The sequence below is a fragment of the Hemiscyllium ocellatum genome, chromosome 39 (genome assembly GCF_020745735.1).
Source record: "Hemiscyllium ocellatum isolate sHemOce1 chromosome 39, sHemOce1.pat.X.cur, whole genome shotgun sequence".
Taxonomy (NCBI): domain Eukaryota; kingdom Metazoa; phylum Chordata; class Chondrichthyes; order Orectolobiformes; family Hemiscylliidae; genus Hemiscyllium; species Hemiscyllium ocellatum.
This window is the reverse complement of record NC_083439.1, coordinates 1779471-1797932: the sequence shown is the minus strand read 5'-3', so window position 1 is coordinate 1797932 and position 18462 is coordinate 1779471. Positions and strand designations below refer to the sequence as shown.

At 43.5% G+C, this 18462-nt stretch overlaps 1 protein-coding gene across 1 annotated transcript in view; it reads left to right on the top strand.

Moving 5' to 3' along the window:
- The first annotated feature begins 3634 nt into the window (after nucleotides 1-3634).
- The window catches only part of ints14 (integrator complex subunit 14), a 34511-nt gene continuing 19683 nt past the window's right edge, over nucleotides 3635-18462 (top strand). Inside the window, exons 1-5 of the mRNA XM_060853208.1 lie at nucleotides 3635-3719; nucleotides 4480-4739; nucleotides 9180-9287; nucleotides 10325-10480; nucleotides 13460-13578. Coding sequence (XP_060709191.1) covers nucleotides 4518-4739; nucleotides 9180-9287; nucleotides 10325-10480; nucleotides 13460-13578 — 605 coding nt within the window. The 5' untranslated portion in view covers nucleotides 3635-3719; nucleotides 4480-4517. The remainder of the gene's footprint in view (nucleotides 3720-4479; nucleotides 4740-9179; nucleotides 9288-10324; nucleotides 10481-13459; nucleotides 13579-18462) is intronic.

The following is an 18462-nucleotide window of genomic DNA, read 5'->3' as shown; positions in this document are numbered from 1 at the left end:
TTGATGAAGCACTGAGGATGAAAAGGACAATGACAATGTACTCAGGGTAGAAGATTTCAATGTCCACCACCAAGAGTGGCTCAGCAGCTGCATTACTGATCGAGCTGGTTGGGTCTGAAAGGGCATAGCTGCTCGTCTGGGTCTGTGTCAGGTGGTGAGGGAACTAACAAGAGGAAAAACTTACTTGACCTCATCCTTACCAATCTGCTAGCTGCAGATGCTTCTGACCATGACAGCATTGGTAAGAGAGACCACTGCACAGTCCTTGTGGAGGACAAAATACCCCCTTCACATCAAAGATACCTCCACTGTGATGTGAGAGCCTATGTGCTAAATGAAAGAACAAAGAAAATTTACAGCCCACAAACAGGCCCTTCAGCCATCAAAGCCTGAGCCGACCAAATCTACTGTCTAAACCTGTCGCCCAATTCCTAAACGTCTGAATCCCTCTGCTCCCCACCTACCCGTGCATCTGTCCAGATGCACCTTAAATGAATCTCCCATACCTGCCTCTACTATCTCTGCTGGCAACGTGTTCCAAGCACCTAGCACTCTCTGTGTAATGTACTTGCCGCGTGTATCCCCCTTAAACTTTTCACCTTTCACCTTGAAAGCATGACCTCTCATTACTGAATCTTTCACCCTGGGGAAAAGCTTATCTCTAGCAACCCTGTCTATACCCTTCATGATTTTGCAGACCACAAACAGGTCCCCCCTCAATCTCCTTTTTTCTAATGAAAACAAACTTAACCTACTCAACCTCTATTCATAGCTAGCACCTTCCATACCAGGCAACATCCTTGCAAACCTTCTCTGCACCCTCCCCAAAGCATCCACATCCTTTTGGTAATGTGGTAAATAGAACAGACTTTGGTCAGATCTAACAGTTCAACACTGGACACCAATAAGGAGCTGTAGACTAAAATTGCAGCTGAACTGTATTCAAACATAATCTGTAACTTCATGGCCTGGCATATTTCTGAAAAAGGGCTTATGCCCGAAACGTCGATTCTCCTTCTCCTTGGATGCTGCCTGACCTGCTGTGCTTTTCCAGCAACACATTTTTAATCAGCAGAGCAACAACACTGGTATATACTTGATAAATTAGAAAATTGCACAGATATGTCCTGTCCATGAAAAAAGTACAACAAATCCAACCTGGCTAATTATTGCCCTATCAATTTACTCTCAATCATCATCAAAGTGATGGAGGATGTCATCAACAGTGCTAATAAGCACCATTTGCTCAGCAATGACCTGCTCAGTGATGCCCAGTTTGGGTTTGAGGGCCACTCAGCTCCTGATCTCATTACAGCCTTTGTCTAAACACAAACAAAAGAGCTGAACTCCAGAAGTGACTGCCCTTGACATGAAAGGCCAAGCGTGATTTTAAGGACTGCTACCAAACCTTTTCTGTTTGGAATCAGACCTGGCACAAAGAAAAATGGTTACAGTTATTGCAAGTCAATCATTACCACCACCAACCCTCAACCCACCCTGGGGTTGCCCCAAGATTTCACAACAAAAATTCTTCAGCATTGGATTCTAGACCCAACCATCTTCAGCTGCTTCATTAATGGCCTTTCCTCCATTTTAAGGTCTGAAGAGGGAATGCTCACTGATGATTGCACAATGTTCAGAATCACTCACAATTCTTCAGGTAATTACACTGTCAAGGTTCATATGCAGCAAGACCAATGTCATGAGTCATACCCAAAAATGAGATACCAAACTGTTGATGCTGCAACACAAGTATCCCATGCATGCTAAAAGGTGAAGCAGCATGCACTAGACAGGGCTAAGTGATCCCATAGCTAACAAATCAGATCTAAATTCTGCAGTACCACCACATCCATTTGTGAGCCTGACAATTGGCAAGTACCATTTGCACCACACAAGAGGCAAGCAATGACCATCACCAAGAAGAGAGTCAAGAATCATACCTCGACATTTAACATTGTTACCATCACTGAATGCAACGCACTCAACATCCTGTGGGGTTCCTATTGACCAGAAAGCTGAGCTAGATAAGCCCTATAAATACTGTGGTTTCAGGAATAGGTCAGGGACTGAAAAATCTTTGTCAAGAATAGAGTGGTGCTGGAAAAGCGCAGCAGGTCAGGCAACATCTGAGGAGCAGGAAAATCGATGTTTCGGGCAAAAGCCCTTCATCAAGAATCATTCCTGATGAAGGACTTTTGCCCGAAACATCAATTTTCCTGCTCCTCGAATGCTGCCTGACATGCAGTGCTTTTCCAACACCACTCTAATCTTGACTCTGATCTCCAGCATCTGAAGTACCCAACTCTGTCACTGAAAAATCTTTGGTGAGTTACTCATTTCTTGACTCTCCTCAAAGTCTATTTACCTACACAAAACAGAAATTAGGACTGTGATGGATACACCCCACTTGCCTGAATATGAGCAGCTCCAAAATCACTCAAGAAGCTTGACAAAGCAACAAATTTGATTGGCAACATATCAGCATCTCCCATATTCACTCCCTTTATTACATATGCACACTTTTAGTAGAGTGTACAATTTACAAGATTAGATTTCCTACAGTATGGAAACAAGCCATTTGGCCCAACAAGTCCACACCAACCCTCCAGAAAGTAACCCACCCAGACCCATTCCCCTACCTTATATTTACCCCTGACTAATGCACCTAACACTATGGGCAATTTAGCTTGACCAATTCACCTAACCTGTATATCTTTGGATTGTGGAAGGAAACCAGACCACCCAGAGAAAACCCACACAGACACAGGGAGAATACACAGACTTTACACAAACAGTTGCCTGAGGCGGGAATCAAACCCGGGTCCCCAGCACTCTGAAGTAGCAGTGCCAACCATTGAGCCACTGTGCCGCCCAATGCATTAACTCACCAAGACTCCTTAGACAGCTCCTTCCAAACCCATGATCTCTACCACTTGGAAGATCAAGGGTAGAGATCCATGGGAACACTACCATCTGCAATTTCCTCTCCAAGCCACATATCAGCCTCAGTTGGAAATATATCTGCGCTTCATTGTGACTGAGTCAAAATGCTGCAATTCCCTTCCTATTTTGGGAGGACCTATACTCCAAGGACCACAGTGATTCAGGAAAGTAACTCACTGTCATCTTCTCCAAAGCAACTAGAAATGGGAAATAAATGGTGGTCTCATCAGTAATGCTCACACCCAGGGAATGAACTAAGAGAGTATCTTTAAAAAGTCCATCTTATTGGGGGAAAAAAGACTTGCCTTAAACCTGTAGTGCTTATGTGATGGGAGAATATAACCACTGTGTGACAAATTTACAAAAGTTTCTATTGCAGATGAAGATATAAGAAATGAAAGAGGAATGCTGATGTACAAATGTTAAATGTGAAAAATAGGACTTATATTTAGTTATGCACAATGTACTTTCATGGATAAGTTATATATTTTGAATTAGACAGATTTGTGTGATACTCGGTCAGGTGTATTAGACATAGATGGATGTGCCCCTCCCACCATTCTGGGGTTGGCTTCAGTTGAGGTGGGTGCATGTTGTTGTGGGTTGGGTCCTTATGTCTGCGGAACGAATATTGAGGGGAATGTGGGCGGATCGGAGCGGGAAGTGGCGGACTCGGAGTGTGGGGGACACAGGACGGAACAGGAGGTGGCGGACTCGGAGGACTCTGAAGCCGGCGGCTCCTTGGGCTCTAGGCCGCACAGCCTCGGGCTTGGGTATGTGCTGCAGCGGGACAAGGGAGTTTGTTTTCCGTTTGCAGCTTCCTTCCAGTAATGGAGAATGGACGATATTTTAATACAATAAATAATAAACCTGTCTGTTAATCTTGGCTCTGGTGTAGGGAGTCCCAGGGGGGAGGGGATCAGGAGATAACTCCACATTCTGGACAATGACCAACATTTATCACTGAGATTCGACCAGGAGCTTCTCCCTTTGCTGAGCATCCTCAGAATGAAGAGCCTCCCCAACACTGGCCGTGTTAATTTTCACCTTGTTTGGCTTTAATCCAAACTAATCAGATTAAAAACAAATTACAGGGCCAAGGGGATTGGGACTGAAACTGAATTTACAACTAGCACAAGCCTCTCCCTGTAACATTCCACACTGAGTAGATTACTGTCTTCGATCAGCAACTTTATTGTTGCAGGTAGTAAATTGTTGAAGGTAGACTTGTTGGATGGTGGGTTTTAATGTAAGAATTTGGGAATGTTGTCTTGAAGTGGAGAAAGATTCATAAGGGAATTTTATTAAATGACTTGGATAAAGCAGCAAGTTGGATGGACTGTATGCCTCCTTTCTAAATGTTTGTATTTATGTAAATCTATGAGCACAATTTATTTGTGCCTTGGCTGTGGCAAATTACCCAGTTAGTGTCTCACAGCTGCTCTGGTCAATTGCTGGATTAGATTATTTTGAGATTTGGTTCAAATGAATGACAAAGAATTTTACAAGAACATTTTTAAAATTTGATTACAGCATATCTGCTCATAGTTTGAGTGATTGTGTCACCAGCCATGCCGACCGTGGTGTTACTGGATGTTTCTCTCTCCATGACGAGGCCTGTCTCTCTGGAGGGCACAGAGGAATACCAGCGTAAGCACTTGGCAGCCCATGGGCTAAGCATGCTATTTGAACACATGGCAACCAATTACAAACTGGAGTTCACCTGTCTTGTAGCTTTCTCTTCACTCTGGGAGCTCATGGTTCCTTTCACCAGAGACTACAATACTCTACAGGTAGGGGCTCCTCATTCTCATTGAACCTATTTGAATTGAATTGAATTTATTGTCACGTGTACCGAGGCACTGTGAAAAGCTTTGTCTTGCGAGCAATACAGGCAGATCACAGGTAAGTAGCACAGATAAGTAAATAATAGGTAAACAGTGGCAAAAGGACAGGTAGAGGTAATGTTAAGAATTTGAGAGTCCATTCAGTATTCAAACAATAGTAGGATAGAATCTTACAAAACCAGCTGGTGCATGTGTTCAGGCTTGTGTACCTTCTCCCTGATGGTAGAGGTTGTAGAAAAACATTGCCAGGTTGGGATGGATCTTTGAGAATGCTGGCGGCCTTTCCCTGACAGTGGGCCAGGTAGATGGATTCTAGAGATGGGAGGTTGGCCTTTGTGATTGTCTGAGCTGAGTTCACCATTCTCTATACCCGTCTCCAATCTTGAATGGTACAATTGCCATACCAGGTATTGATACATCCAGACAGAATGTTCTTGATGGCGCACCTATAAAAGTTGGCAAGGGTATTTGCCGTCATGCCAAATTTCCTCAGGAGCAAGAAGAGATGTTGGGCCTTTGTAACCGATGCGTCCACATGAAGGGTCCAAGAAAGCTTATTGTAGATGACCACTCCCAGGAGCTTGACACTCTCCACTCATTCCACCTCTGTGCTGTTAATGTTTAGCGGGGGGCATGAGTAAAATCCGACCAAAAGTCAATAATGAGTTCCATGGGTTTTGCCGGCATTGAGAGCTAGTGCACCATTTTTCCAGGTCTTCCACCTCCCGTCTGTAGTCTGTTTTGTCACCATATGAAATTCGACCAACTATGGTGGTGTTATCAGCAAACTTGTAATGGCATTAGTCTGCTATTTGGACATGCAGTCATTGGTATATAGTGAGCACAGTAGGGGGCTGAGTACGCACCTAGGGGTTCCAGCGTTGAGTGTTAGTGGGAATGAAATATTGTCCCCAATCTTCACTGATAGTTTCCTGACCCACAGGCCACAGAGGATCCAGTTGCAGAGAGTGGGCCTTAGTCTGAGTTCACTAAGTTTTATGGGCGGCACGGTGGCACAGTGGTTAGCACTGCTGCCTCACAGCGCCAGAGACCTGGGTTCAATTCCCGCCTCAGGCGATTGACTGTGTGGAGTTTGCACGTTCTCCCCATGTCTGTGTGGGTTTCCTCCCACAGTCCAAAGATGTGCAGATCAGGTGAATTGGCCGTGCTAAATTGCCCATAGTGTTAGGTAAGGGGTAAATGTAGGGGTATGGGTGGGTTGCGCTTCGGCGGGTCGGTGTGGACTTGATGGGCCGAAGAGTCTGTTTCCACACTGTAAGTAATCTAATCTAATCAGTCTCAAGGGGATAATAATGTTGAAGGCTGAACTGTAATCAATGAGTAGGATTCTTACTAGCTGTTCTTGGTGTCAAGATGTTCTTGGGAGGACTGAAAGGCAAGTGATATGGCATCTGATGTGGATTGGTTGGTCCGATAGGCATATTGTAGTGGGTCAAGAGTAGTGGGGAGGATTTGATTAATGCCATGATCAGCCTTTCAAAGCACTTCATAACCACTGAAGTTAGGGCCACTAGGCGGTAGTCATTGAGACATGCTGCATGAGCCTTCTTAGGCACAGGGATGACGTTGGCCCTCTTGAAACATTTTTATTGAGTTTGGAAAAGATCGGAAAATGCAACCATAATAAATGTATTTAATTAAAATACAATTAGTTGAACTTTAGTTCATTGGAGAATTGCCACGTGACTGGATGAATGATTTGTAATATCAGGAAATGGAGGATCTAGTAAGTGGTTTGGGGAATCACAGTGAGTAAAGGTAAAGTGTCCAGACCACACTGTTCATGCCAGGTTAGGTATCTCAGGAGAAGTCTGGGTGGTTCCTGCTTCCAGTGGCGAAAGCAGATGTGACCAACATTCACGTAGACAAGATTGTAGCCAGTCCCCACGATGGAATAACTTACTGATGGTTTCATGTGAAATTGTCAGTTGTCTGAGGCACTAGTAGGAATTACAATAATTGGTGCTTTCTGGAGAGGAAACTGGAAGTTGATATTGTATTTATAGTAATATCTTGCCCTTCTAGAGACATAGTCAAACAGCATAGAAACAGGTCCTTCAGCCCACTTTGTCTCTGCTGACCAACAAAAATTAAACTGCAATAATCCCATTTACCTGCACTTGGTCCATAGCCTACAATGCCCTTGCATTTTAATTGCTCATCCAGCTGCTGCTTGAAGGTTGTGAGAGTACCTGCCTCCACCACCCTCTCAGGCAGCGCAGTCATATTCCTACCACCTTCTGGGTGAGAAAGAATTCCTCAGATCTCTGCTGAACCATTTACTTCTCACCTTAACTTGGGCCTTTTGGTCTTAGGCACATCTGCCATAGAAAAAGTATTCTCCTAGTCTATCCTGTCTATGCCTCACATAATCTTATCCACCTCAATGAGGCCTCCAGCGAAACACCACCCCCACTCCTTCAGGTAGCTGTGGAGCAGGACACATTGCTGCACGACCACCTGATGAAGAAGCAGTGCTCCAAAAGCTAGTGCTTCCAAATAAACCTGTTGGATGAAACCTGGTGTTGTGTGATTTTTAACTTTGTCCACCCTAGTCCAACACTGGCATCTACTCCACATCGTAAAGGTGTAACAAGACTTCCTTACTCCTATATTCTGTGCTCTGGCTAATGAAGGCAAGCATTACATATGCCTTCTTTACTTCCCTATCTATCTGTGCTCACATTTTAAGGGATTTATGGACATATTCACCATTTCTTTGTTCCTCTAAACTCCCTAGGGACCTGCCTTTTATTGTGTATATCCTTCCCATATTAGACCTTCCAAAATACATCACCCCAAACTGATTAGGATTAAATTCCATCTGCTATTACTCCGTCCAAATTACCAGATGATCAATTTCAACCTGACGCTTCATGTGAATAATCCCACCAATTTTCATCTCTCTGCAAATTTAATAATGTACCTTCTACACTCAATCCCAGTCACAATGTATATCAGAAACTGCAAGGGTCCCAACACCAATCCCTTCAGGATACAGCTGGCCACAGGCTTCCAATCACAAAAACAACCCTCCTCTTTACCAACTAATTTCTGATCTTTTCCGATCCCCTGTGACCTCATGCCTCCTTGTCCCTGTGATTTTTTGCCAGCCTACACCCCTCTGGCACTTCTGTAGTTCTCCAAATGTGGCCTCTTGTGTATTCCTGGTTTTAATGACTCCACTATTGGCTATAGTTCTTTAGATACTGAGGGATTAAACATCTCCATCTCTTTATCTCAATTTTAAGAAGGATGTGAAGTGTTTCGTGAGGTTCAGAGAGGAGGGGTTCCAGGAATGATGACATTTCAGTAACTTGGAGAACTGGGTGAAGAGACCAGATTTAATAAAGACATTCAAAATTGAGAGTCTATACAGAATTCGGGAAGCAGGTGCATGTGAACACTACGAATTCTTCTCCAAATCACTCACCATCCTGACATGGAAATATATCACCATTCTTTCAGTGTCACTGGGTCAAAACCCTAGAAACTGTCCCTATCAGCACTGGTTATACCTACAGTCCAAAGACTGCGGCAGTTCGGGAAGGCAGGTTCCACCACTACCTCGATGAAAGGAAGAGATTGATAAAGTCCAGTCTATCCAGCGATGGCCACATCTGGTGAAGGAACAAAGAAAAGAAAAAGGGATTCAAAGTTTGGGAGAAGATTTGTAGCTCGGGTGTTCGTTGTTGTGGTTGTGTTCGAGCTGGGAATTTGTGTTGCAGACGTTTCGTCCCCTGTCTCGGTGACATCCTCAGTGCTTGGGAGCCTCCTATGAAGCACTTCTGTGATCTTTCCTCCGGCTTTTATAGTGATTTGTAGCTGCCGCTTCCAGGTGTCGGTTCCGGGAACCCCTTTCATTTGGCGAAGGTTCAAGAACCAGAGGGCAGCAATTTAAGGCAAAGAACTAAAGATCAACGCAGAAAAAAAGACATTCCAGCAAGAAGAGATTAGAATCTGGAATGTACTGCTGGGAAGTGTGGTGATGGGAGAGTTAATCAAGCCTTTCCAAACAGAATTGGGGAAACAGCTGAAGAGAAAATTTAGAGTAACTGGGAGAATCGAACTCTGAGCTGCTGTTGCAGATTCTGATCAACTCTCCAGCTGAATGGCATCTTTCTGTGTTCACCAATCTCTCATTCTTCCTTGAAATACTTTGTAAAACCTTTGACCAAAGCCACTTCTTATCAAGACAAATATTTACTCGTGCTTCATGTCGGATCTTTATAATGTTCCTATGAAATACCTTGAAACACAGTGTAAAAGGCTCTGTATCAATATAAGTGGTTGCTGTTATTTGAGGTTTAAAAGCTTAGGTGTTGCTGGCAGCTTGCTTCACTGATCATGTCTAATCTTTTACAGGAGGCACTGAGTTCTGCAGATGACTATGACAAGACTTGCCTGGAGTCTGCACTCAATGGCATTAGTAACATTGTGCAGGATGAGTGGGGTGTCTGCATCCCCTGTCAGGTAACTGGACTTAAGTAGACATTTATCTGCTGACTCCGATTAGCATGTGACTAGCCGTATCTTTGCTGTATATCTCTGGAGTGTTTATTTGTCTTTTGCTGTTCAGTTTGGGAGCAATTCTTGAAGGGTGAGGGGTCTGGAGAACACGGTGTTAGTGGCTGTTAGGAAAGTGTCTACCTGGAGCACGTACATTTGTTCATCAGATTTTAATCTGCAGTTGACTGTAATCTGCTTCTGTACGGTATGACCTATCATTTATTTTTAAAAAACTGCACTGATTGTGGTGTTAGTCTTTCCACACAAACTGTGATCTTTCTGTGACTGACTGGCTCTCTCTTTAAGCTGTGCTTCAATTGCTATTATTTTCACCTTCAGCCAGACACTGTGAGTTTAAACCTCTGTCTGCAGACTTCAGGACAAGACCTAAGCTGACACACTCGGTGTGGATTTGGGTGGCAGTCCTTCGGATGAGATGTTAAAATGAGCCACGTGCTCGTGGAGATGTTAAAGTTCCCAGGGTATAATTTGAAAGAAGCAGTGGAAAGCACTTCTATTTCCAGGCCAGTGCTTACCTCCCCACATCCCCAAGACACACAATCTAGTCAATGTCACCAAGCTGATTGTGAGCTGGTTGTGTGCAGATTGGCAGCTGTATTCCTACATTACAATAGCAACTATACTTTCAAAATATTCTATTGTCTGGAAAGCGCATTAGAAAATTTTGGGTTGTGCGATAGAAACGCAAATCCCTTCCTCTCGTGCTGGCACAGAAATGCAGCATAAATTCCATAGGTCTCAGCTCTGTGTCAGCAGAAAGCAGGGATTTTTTGGTCTCTGGTTTCTTGTGCTTTAAACTTGTGTGCCTATGAAATAGGTTTCAGTCCCTGCTGTAAAAATATGGAATAATGAAATGAATGAATGTAGTATTAAATTATTTTCTTTGTAAATAAATAAACCTGAACTTGTTTGGAATTGCTGACAGCAGCACCTTGAACACATTGACATTTATTTTGATTGGAAGTATTTCTTTTTTTTAGGTGATCCTTGTAACGGATGGGAGTCTGGGAATAGGCCGAGGATCTCTTCGCCATTCCCTCTCTCTCCTCAGTCAGCGCTCCGAGGACAGCAAATTCCCCCTACCTTTCCCTTTTCCTTCAAAGTTGTACATTATGTGCATCGCTAACCTGGAAGAGGTACCGGATGTCTCTGAGGAAATTAGACCTTTATGTTCAGTAACAGCCCCGGCTACAGGCTGCCTCCATCATTCTGGTGTTGTTCGTTTGTGTGTGTGTATTTGTATTTATATCAATCCTTATTATAATATTAGCTAGGACTGAGTATATGTAGTTGTTGGGTAAAGAATTCTAACCCCATACATATCTGATTTAGTTTGTAGATGGCATTAAACACTTTGGTTACTGACCTTAAAGAAAGTTTTTCCAAAGGCTCCAGTGTAAAAGCAGTTAATGAAGAGCCAGCTGAAACAGGATCCTCATTTAGTCAAACAGTTAGGCCTTTTGTCTTCAGAGCATATAAAACTAGCCAACTTCGTGTGATATATAGAAGAGTGGATATATAGTAGACTGTTGGATTTAAGTGACACGTAGATAAGGACAGGATGGGACGTCTGATAGGTCCAGGGATAGGACAATTTGACTGAGTGAGGCAGGTGAGGCAACCTGGAGGGCAGGAACATGAGCCTTTTCAATGTGCGTCAGGGATGAGGTTCTTTAACTTTGTCTGAATGAGAGTGAGGGCTACAGTGAAGTGAGCAAACTGGCCCTGACTCCATGGGACAAGGAGCTATTCAAGAGGAGGAGACACTAGGAGGAATGTAGTGGCAGTAGGAGACTGTAGTGAGGAGCATTGCCATTGTTTTCTGTGGTAAGGGCTGGGTTGGGGGGGGGGGGGGGGGGGGGGGTGGATCCAGCCATTCTGATCCATGTAGGTACCGTTGGTGGGATAAAGACAGAGGTTCTGCATTGTTGGTATGAGGAACAAATTCAGAAGCAGACCTCAAAGGTCCTGCCTTGTTACCGGGCGCACATGCAAATTGACATATGGCAAATCAGATTCGAGAGATCATTGTGTGATTCAAGGTCAGTGTGGGAGCAGTGGGATCTCTCCTGATGGGAGGGTCTCCACCTGAACCATGCTAAGGCCAATGTTCTTTTCCAACAGCAGAAGGGAGCATATTAAGCTGAATGTTGGTAGAAAGGAATCAGATTTGGGAAGATGTGATTAGTCAAAGAACAGAATCTAAGCCAGTGAGAAAGTTATTAACATGGGAGTAATAAACAGGCCTTGACTGGCAGGGACAGAGTACAAATCTGCGAGTAAATCGACAAATGAGACTAGAATTTGTAAAGAGAATAAAAGGCTAAAACTGAATGCTCTGAATCAAAATGCAAGTCGCATTCAAAATACAGCAGCTGAACTGAGAGTGCCGATAGACCTGAATCAATATGAAATGCAAATCCTATTGAATATGGAAACTTGGAACAGGAGTAGACCATTGAGCCTGCTTTCTTTATGATCATGGCTGATTAACAAACTCAGCATCTTGTTCCTGCTTTCTCCCCATATCCTTTGATCCCTTTAGCTCCAAGTGCTATAACAAACTCCTTGAAATCATACAGTGCTTTGGCCTCAAATTTGTGAAAATTCCACAGGCTCACCATTCTCTGGGTGAAGAAATTTATCCCTGTCTCTGACCTAGATGATTTAGCTGATACCCCTGGACTGTGACCCGTTGTGACAGACTCTGCTGTATTGTCAATATCCTTCCTGCGACCATACTGTCCAGCCCTGTTATAACTTATTGTTTCTATGTAATAGCCTCCAGTTTCTGAACTCTAGTGAATGTATGCCCAACTGATTCAACTTCTCCTCCTGCATCAGTCCTGGTAAATCTTTGCTGTACTCTCAAAAGCCAGAATGTCCTTCCTCCGATATGGAGACTAAAACACAATATTCCATTAGGACCCTGTATAATTGCAGCACGACGTCCCTGCTCCTGCACTCAGTGTTTGTTGCCCATCCTGAATTGCCTGCTTGAACTGACTGGCTATGGGCCATTTCAGAAGGCAGTCAGGAGTCAACCACTTTGCTCTGTGTCTGTAGTCCCATGAGTCACGATCACCAGAGAGGTGATAGTAAATTGTTAGAACTGTGGGCTGATAAATGCCAGATTCTGATGGTCTTCATCCTAAAGTCTTTAAAAATGTAGTGAGATGGTTGATCTATCAGTTTTAATTTTTCAAACCTCCCTTGATTCAGTATTGGTTTGATTATATTGGGAGACAGTGAATCTAACTCCTTTATTCAGAAAGGGAAGGAAACAGGTAAGCAGGAAATTAAAGACCAGTTGGCTAAACATTTCTCACAGGAATTTGTGAAAAGGCAAAGATTTGGAAACTGGAGAATGAAGTGGGAAAATGTGAAATTGTCCATTTTGGCAGCAAGATTAAAAAAGAAGCATATACTCGAAATGGTGAGAGTTTTCAGAGCTCCGGTGCAGAGGGATCGGAATGTCCTCGTGCATGAATTGCAAAAGGTTAGTGTGCAGATAAAGCAAGTGATTAGGAAACAGAATAGACTTTTACTTGAGGCAATTTGATTAAAAGATGCAAAATTGTGAGGAGTCTTGACAGTGGATGTAAAGAGGATGTTTCCTCTTCTGGGAGAATCTATAACTCAGGGTCGCTCTTTAAAAATGAGGTGGCACCCATTTCAAAAAGATGAGGTGAGTGTTTTCCTCTGTGTCTGTGGAATTCTGCTGGAAGCAGAGTGCCTAAACATTTTTAAGGAAGAGGTGGTGGAAGTTATTAGGGCTGGACAGGCGAGTGGGCTCGGAGGTTACAGTCAGGCCAGCCTTCTGTTGTGATTGAAGGCTGTATGGACTACTGCTGCTTTTAGTTTTGTTTGTCTGTGTGTAGGTTGATGCTGTCCAATTATAATTGTAACTGCTACCAGAGGGAGAAAATTATTCTCCAGCAGCATGAGGTGGATGAAAGCGTGTACCTATATACCTTGCACAACAACAGTGTGGCTGTAGTGAGAGAGTTGGAAAGTATGAGCAATGACGTGTCTGTGTGACTATAACGAGAGAATGTGTATGAACCAGTAGGAGCCCACTGTTCTCTAAACCACTGTTAATTTGTCTCTTTTAGCTGCAGACCACAGATACATTGGACATTCTGGAACGTCTTATAGATTTAAATAATGGCGAGGGGCAGATCTTCACCATTGATGGTCCTCTCTGCTTGAAAAATGTGCAATCCATGTTTGGGTATGTGATTTCTGAGAGTGGGACAGAGATTGGTTGTTTGTGGTGACGTGTGTACAGAATCATCATTTTAATCATGATCTGGTGGCAACTTGTATGCTTCAGATCCAGAATACAAGCGGATTTAAATCAAGAACATAAGACCTAGGAGCAGGAGTAGGCTGTCTGGCCCCTTGACCCACTCTGCCATTCAATAAGATCATGGCTGATCTTTTTGTGGATTCAGCTTCACTTACCCACCCTCTCACTGTATCCCTTATTTCCTTTATTGTTTAAAAAAAAATGATCTTCACTTTAAAAACATTTACTGAATTAGCACCAACTCCTTCCCTGGGCAGGGAATTCCACAGATTTACAGCCCTCTGAGTGATTAAGTAACTTCACAATTCAGTCCTAAATCTGCTCTCCCTAATTTGGAGACTCTGCCTTCTTGTATTAGTTTCACCTGGCAGTGGAAATATCTTTTCTACGTCTATCTTATTTATTCCCTTCAATATTTTATATGTTTCTATAAGATCCCCCCTCATTCTTCTGAATTCCAGTGAATATAATCCCAGTCTACTCAGTCTCTTCTCAAAAGCCAATCCCCTCAACTCCGGAATCAACCTAGTGAACCTCCTCTGTATCCTCTCTAGTGCCAGTGCATCCTTTCTCAAGTAAGGAGACCAAAACTGCATGCAGTACTCCAGGTGTGGCCTCACCTGCACCCTGTACAGCTGCAATATAGCTTCCCTGCTTTTAAACTGAATCCCTCTAACAGTGAAAGCTAAAATTCCATTGGCCTTCCTTATTACTCATTGTACCTGTAGACTAACCTTCTGCGATTCATGCACAGTGACACCCAGGTCCCTCTGCATAGCAATATGTTGCAATTTTATACCATTCTCAATAGTCCTTTTTACTGTTATTGCTACCAAAATTAGTGACTTCGCATTTATTAACATTGTATTCCATCTGACAGATCTTTGCCCATTCACTTAAAGTATCTATGTTCCCCTGCAAAGTTGCACAGTCCTCTGCACACTTTGCTCTGCCACTCATCTTAGTGTCATCTGCAAACCTTGACACATTACACGTGGTCCCCAACTCCAAATCATCTATGTAAATTGTGAATAATTGCGGTCCCAACACTGATCCTTGAGGTACACCACTTGTTACTGATTGCCAACCAGAGTAGCACTCATTTATCCCCACTCTTTGCTTTCTGTTAGTTAACCAATCCTCTATCCATGCTAATATTTTGCCCGTAACGCCATGCATCTTTATCTTATGCAGCAGTCTCTGTGCGGCACCTTGTCGAAGGCCTTTTGGAAATGTAGGTGCACTACATCTACTGGGTCCCTGTTGTCCACCGTGCTCATAATGTCTTCATAGAATTCCTAAAGAGAGTTAAGCATCACCTGCCCTCATGAACCCATGCTGCATCTGCCCAACCAATTTCTATCTAGATACCTTGCTATTGCTTCCTTGATAATAGACTCGAGACCTTTCAAGTATCATGTTTATAATAGACTGCAGTGTGATAGAGGTTGATTCTGATCCTCGTGCCCATTGTACTCCAGCAGGAAACTACTCTTTCTCTAATCTGAAAGTTCACATTCTGAAGGCTTAGACTTATTCTGTATATTTATTCGATTAAAAATATTCAGGACTAGACTGTTACAAGAAACAAATGATAAAAAATAGTTTTTTTTTCAGAATCGCTATTTTCATTCCCAGAAAATCACGTGGCGAAGGATTAACTGGAACTGGTGTTTACGTACTTGTATATTTATTGGTAGAATTACACATTACAAACGTATGTTTCATTAGTTAACTTGCAAAGTTTAGTCTTTGTCTATTTGAAGGAGCTCAAGTGAATTTCTGCTGAAGGCTTACTGCCTACAAACAAGTGAGCACAATTATTATACTAGTGGTTCTGTTCGCCGAGCTGGAAGTTTTGGTTGCAAACATTTCGTCCCCTGGCTAGGAGACATCATCAGTGCTCTGGAGCCTCCTGCGAAGTGCTTCTTTGATGTTTCTTCCGGCATTTATAGTGGTCTGTCCTTGCCGCTTCCGGGTGTCAGTTTCAGCTGTCCGCTGTAGTGATTGGTATATTGGGTCCAGGTCGATGTGTCTGTTGATGGAATTTGTGGATGAATGCCATGCCTCTAGGAATTCCCTGGCTGTTCTCTGTCTGGCTTGCCCTATGATAGTAGTGTTTTCCCAGTCGAATTCATGTTGTTTGTTGTCTGAGTGTGTGGCTACTAGGGATAGCGGGTCGTGTTGTTTTGTGGCTAGTTGGTGTTCATGGATGCGGATTGTTAGCTGTCTTCCTGTTTGTCCTATATAGTGTTTTGTGCAGTCCTTGCATGGTATTTTATAAACTACATTAGTTTTGCTCATGTTGGGTATTGGCTCCTTTGTTCTAGTAAGTTGTTGTCTGAGCGTGGCTGTTGGTTTGTGTGCCGTTATGAGTCCTAGGGGTCGCAGTAGTCTGGCTGTCAGTTCTGAAATGCTCCTGATGTATGGTAGAGTGGCTAGTCCTTTTGGTTGTGGCATGTCCTCGTTCCGTGGTCTATCTCTTAGGCATCTGTTGATACAGTTGCGCGGGTATCCGTTTTTGGCGAATACCTTGTATAGGTGTTCCTCTTCCTCTTTTCGCAGTTCTGTGTACTGCAGTGTGTTGTAGCTCTTTTGAATAGTGTCCTGATGCAGCTTCGTTTGTGTGTGTTGGGGTGGTTACTTTCATAGTTTAGGACTTGGTCTGTGTGTGTTGTTTTCCTGTGTACCCTTGTGGTGAATTCTCCGTTCGGTGTTCTCTGTACTATCACGTCTAGGAATGGGAGTTGGCTATCCTTTTCTACTTCTCTCGTGAATCGGATTCCTGTGAGTGTGGCGTTGATGATCCGGTGTGTTTTTTCTATTTCCGTGTTTTTGATGATTACGAAAGTGTCATCGACATGTCTGACCCAGAGTTTGGGTTGAATTTGTGGTAGGGCTGTTTGTTCTAACCTTTGCATAACTGCCTCTGCTATGAGTCTCAAGATTGGTGATCCCATGGGTGTTCCGTTGATTTGTTCGTATATCTGATTGTTGAATGTAAAGTGTGTAGTGAGGCATAAGTCCAGTAGTTTAAGTATGCCGTCTTTGTTGATAGGTTCCGCCTCCTGTTTTCTGTTCTGTATGTCCAGTAGGTTGGCTGTTGTTTCTCTGGCTAGGGTTTTGTCAATCGAAGTGAACAGTGCCGTCACGTCGAATGAGATCATGGTTTCTTCTTTGTCTATGTGTGTATTCCTGATGGCATCCAAGAATTCCTGTGTTGATTGTATGGAGTGTTTGGATCCGCTGACCAGGTGTTTCAGTTTCTGTTGTAGTTCTTTGGCCAGTTTGTATGCTGGTGTCCCTGGTAGTGATACTATGGGTCTGAGTGGGATGTCTGGTTTGTGTACTTTGGGTAGTCCATAGAATCTGGGGGTGTTGTTGCTTTCCGGTTTCATTCTTCGTAGGTCCGCTTTGGTTATCTGTCCGTTTTTTTGTAGATTCCTTAGAGTGTTATTTATTCTATTGGTGAGTTGTGGTGTGAGGTCCGAATCCTTCATTTGGTAGGTGTTGGTGTCTGCTAGTAGGTGTTGTGCTTTATTGATGTAATCTGATTTATCTAGGATGACAGTCATTCTGCCTTTATCTGCTGGTAGTATGATTATGTTCTTATCATTTCTTAGTGCTTTCAGTGCTTCCCTCTCCTTGGTGTTGAGGTTATGTGTTTGTCTTTTTCTTATCATCATAGGTACGACCGTTTGTCTCACTGTTTGTTGTGTCTCTTCAGTCAGTCCATTGTTCCTGAGTGTGCATTCCAGTGCTGCTAGGAAGTCTGCTGTCTTGGTGTCCCTGTGGTTGTAGTTGAGTCCCTTGGTCAGTATAGTTCTTTCCATGTCTGTGAGCTGTCTGTGGGAGAGGTTTTTAACCCAGGTGTGTGTTGTAGTGTCCTTTTTTTTGTGTGTTAGTTTGGCCAGTTTTTCTTTTTTTTAGTGCCGTTTTTTTGGGATGTTCTGTCCTATAGTGACAGCCTGCTCTATGGTCCGGGTCCATTCATGATTAGCGGTCTTTGAAATTAACGACTTTTGGCGCGCAATTTCTTGTTTGTATTTGTGCAGTCGGTTGTGAGCGTCTGTGATCATTACCTGGATCATCCTGAGTCCTATCTGCTTGGCTGTTTCCCTGGCTTGTGGATTATTGACTGGTGGTCTGTACCTGACACATTGTGGAAGGATTTGATTCTTTCGGCATTCGTGTAGAAACCGGAGTTGTTCATATGTTGCGCTTAGGCGGTTAGCGCAGGATTCCCATTTCCTGGCTTGTCTCAGCGTCTCTCGCCCGTAAGTGTTCAAAGTTTGTGCGAAGATTTGTAGCTCGGGTGCTTGTTGTAGTGGTTCTGTTCGCCGAGCTGGAAGTTTTGGTTGCAAACGTTTCGTCCCCTGGCTAGGAGACATCATCAGTGCTCTGGAGCCTCCTGCGAAGGGCTTCTTTGATGTTTCTTCCGGCATTTATAGTGGTCTGTCCTTGCCGCTTCCGGGTGTCAGACACATCGACCTGGACCCAATATACCAATCACTACAGCGGACAGCTGAAACTGACACCCAGAAGCGGCAAGGACAGACCACTATAAATGCCGGAAGAAACATCAAAGAAGCGCTTCGCAGGAGGCTCCAAAGCACTGATGATGTCTCCTAGCCAGGGGACGAAACGTTTACAACAAAAACTTCCAGCTCAGCAAACAGAACCACTACAACAAGCACCCGAGCTACAAATCTTCGCACAAACTTTGAACAATTATTACACAGTTACATTGTGCACAGCAAACTTTGTTTCCAAAAAAAATTATTGAAACATTTCTGATAAAGTTCA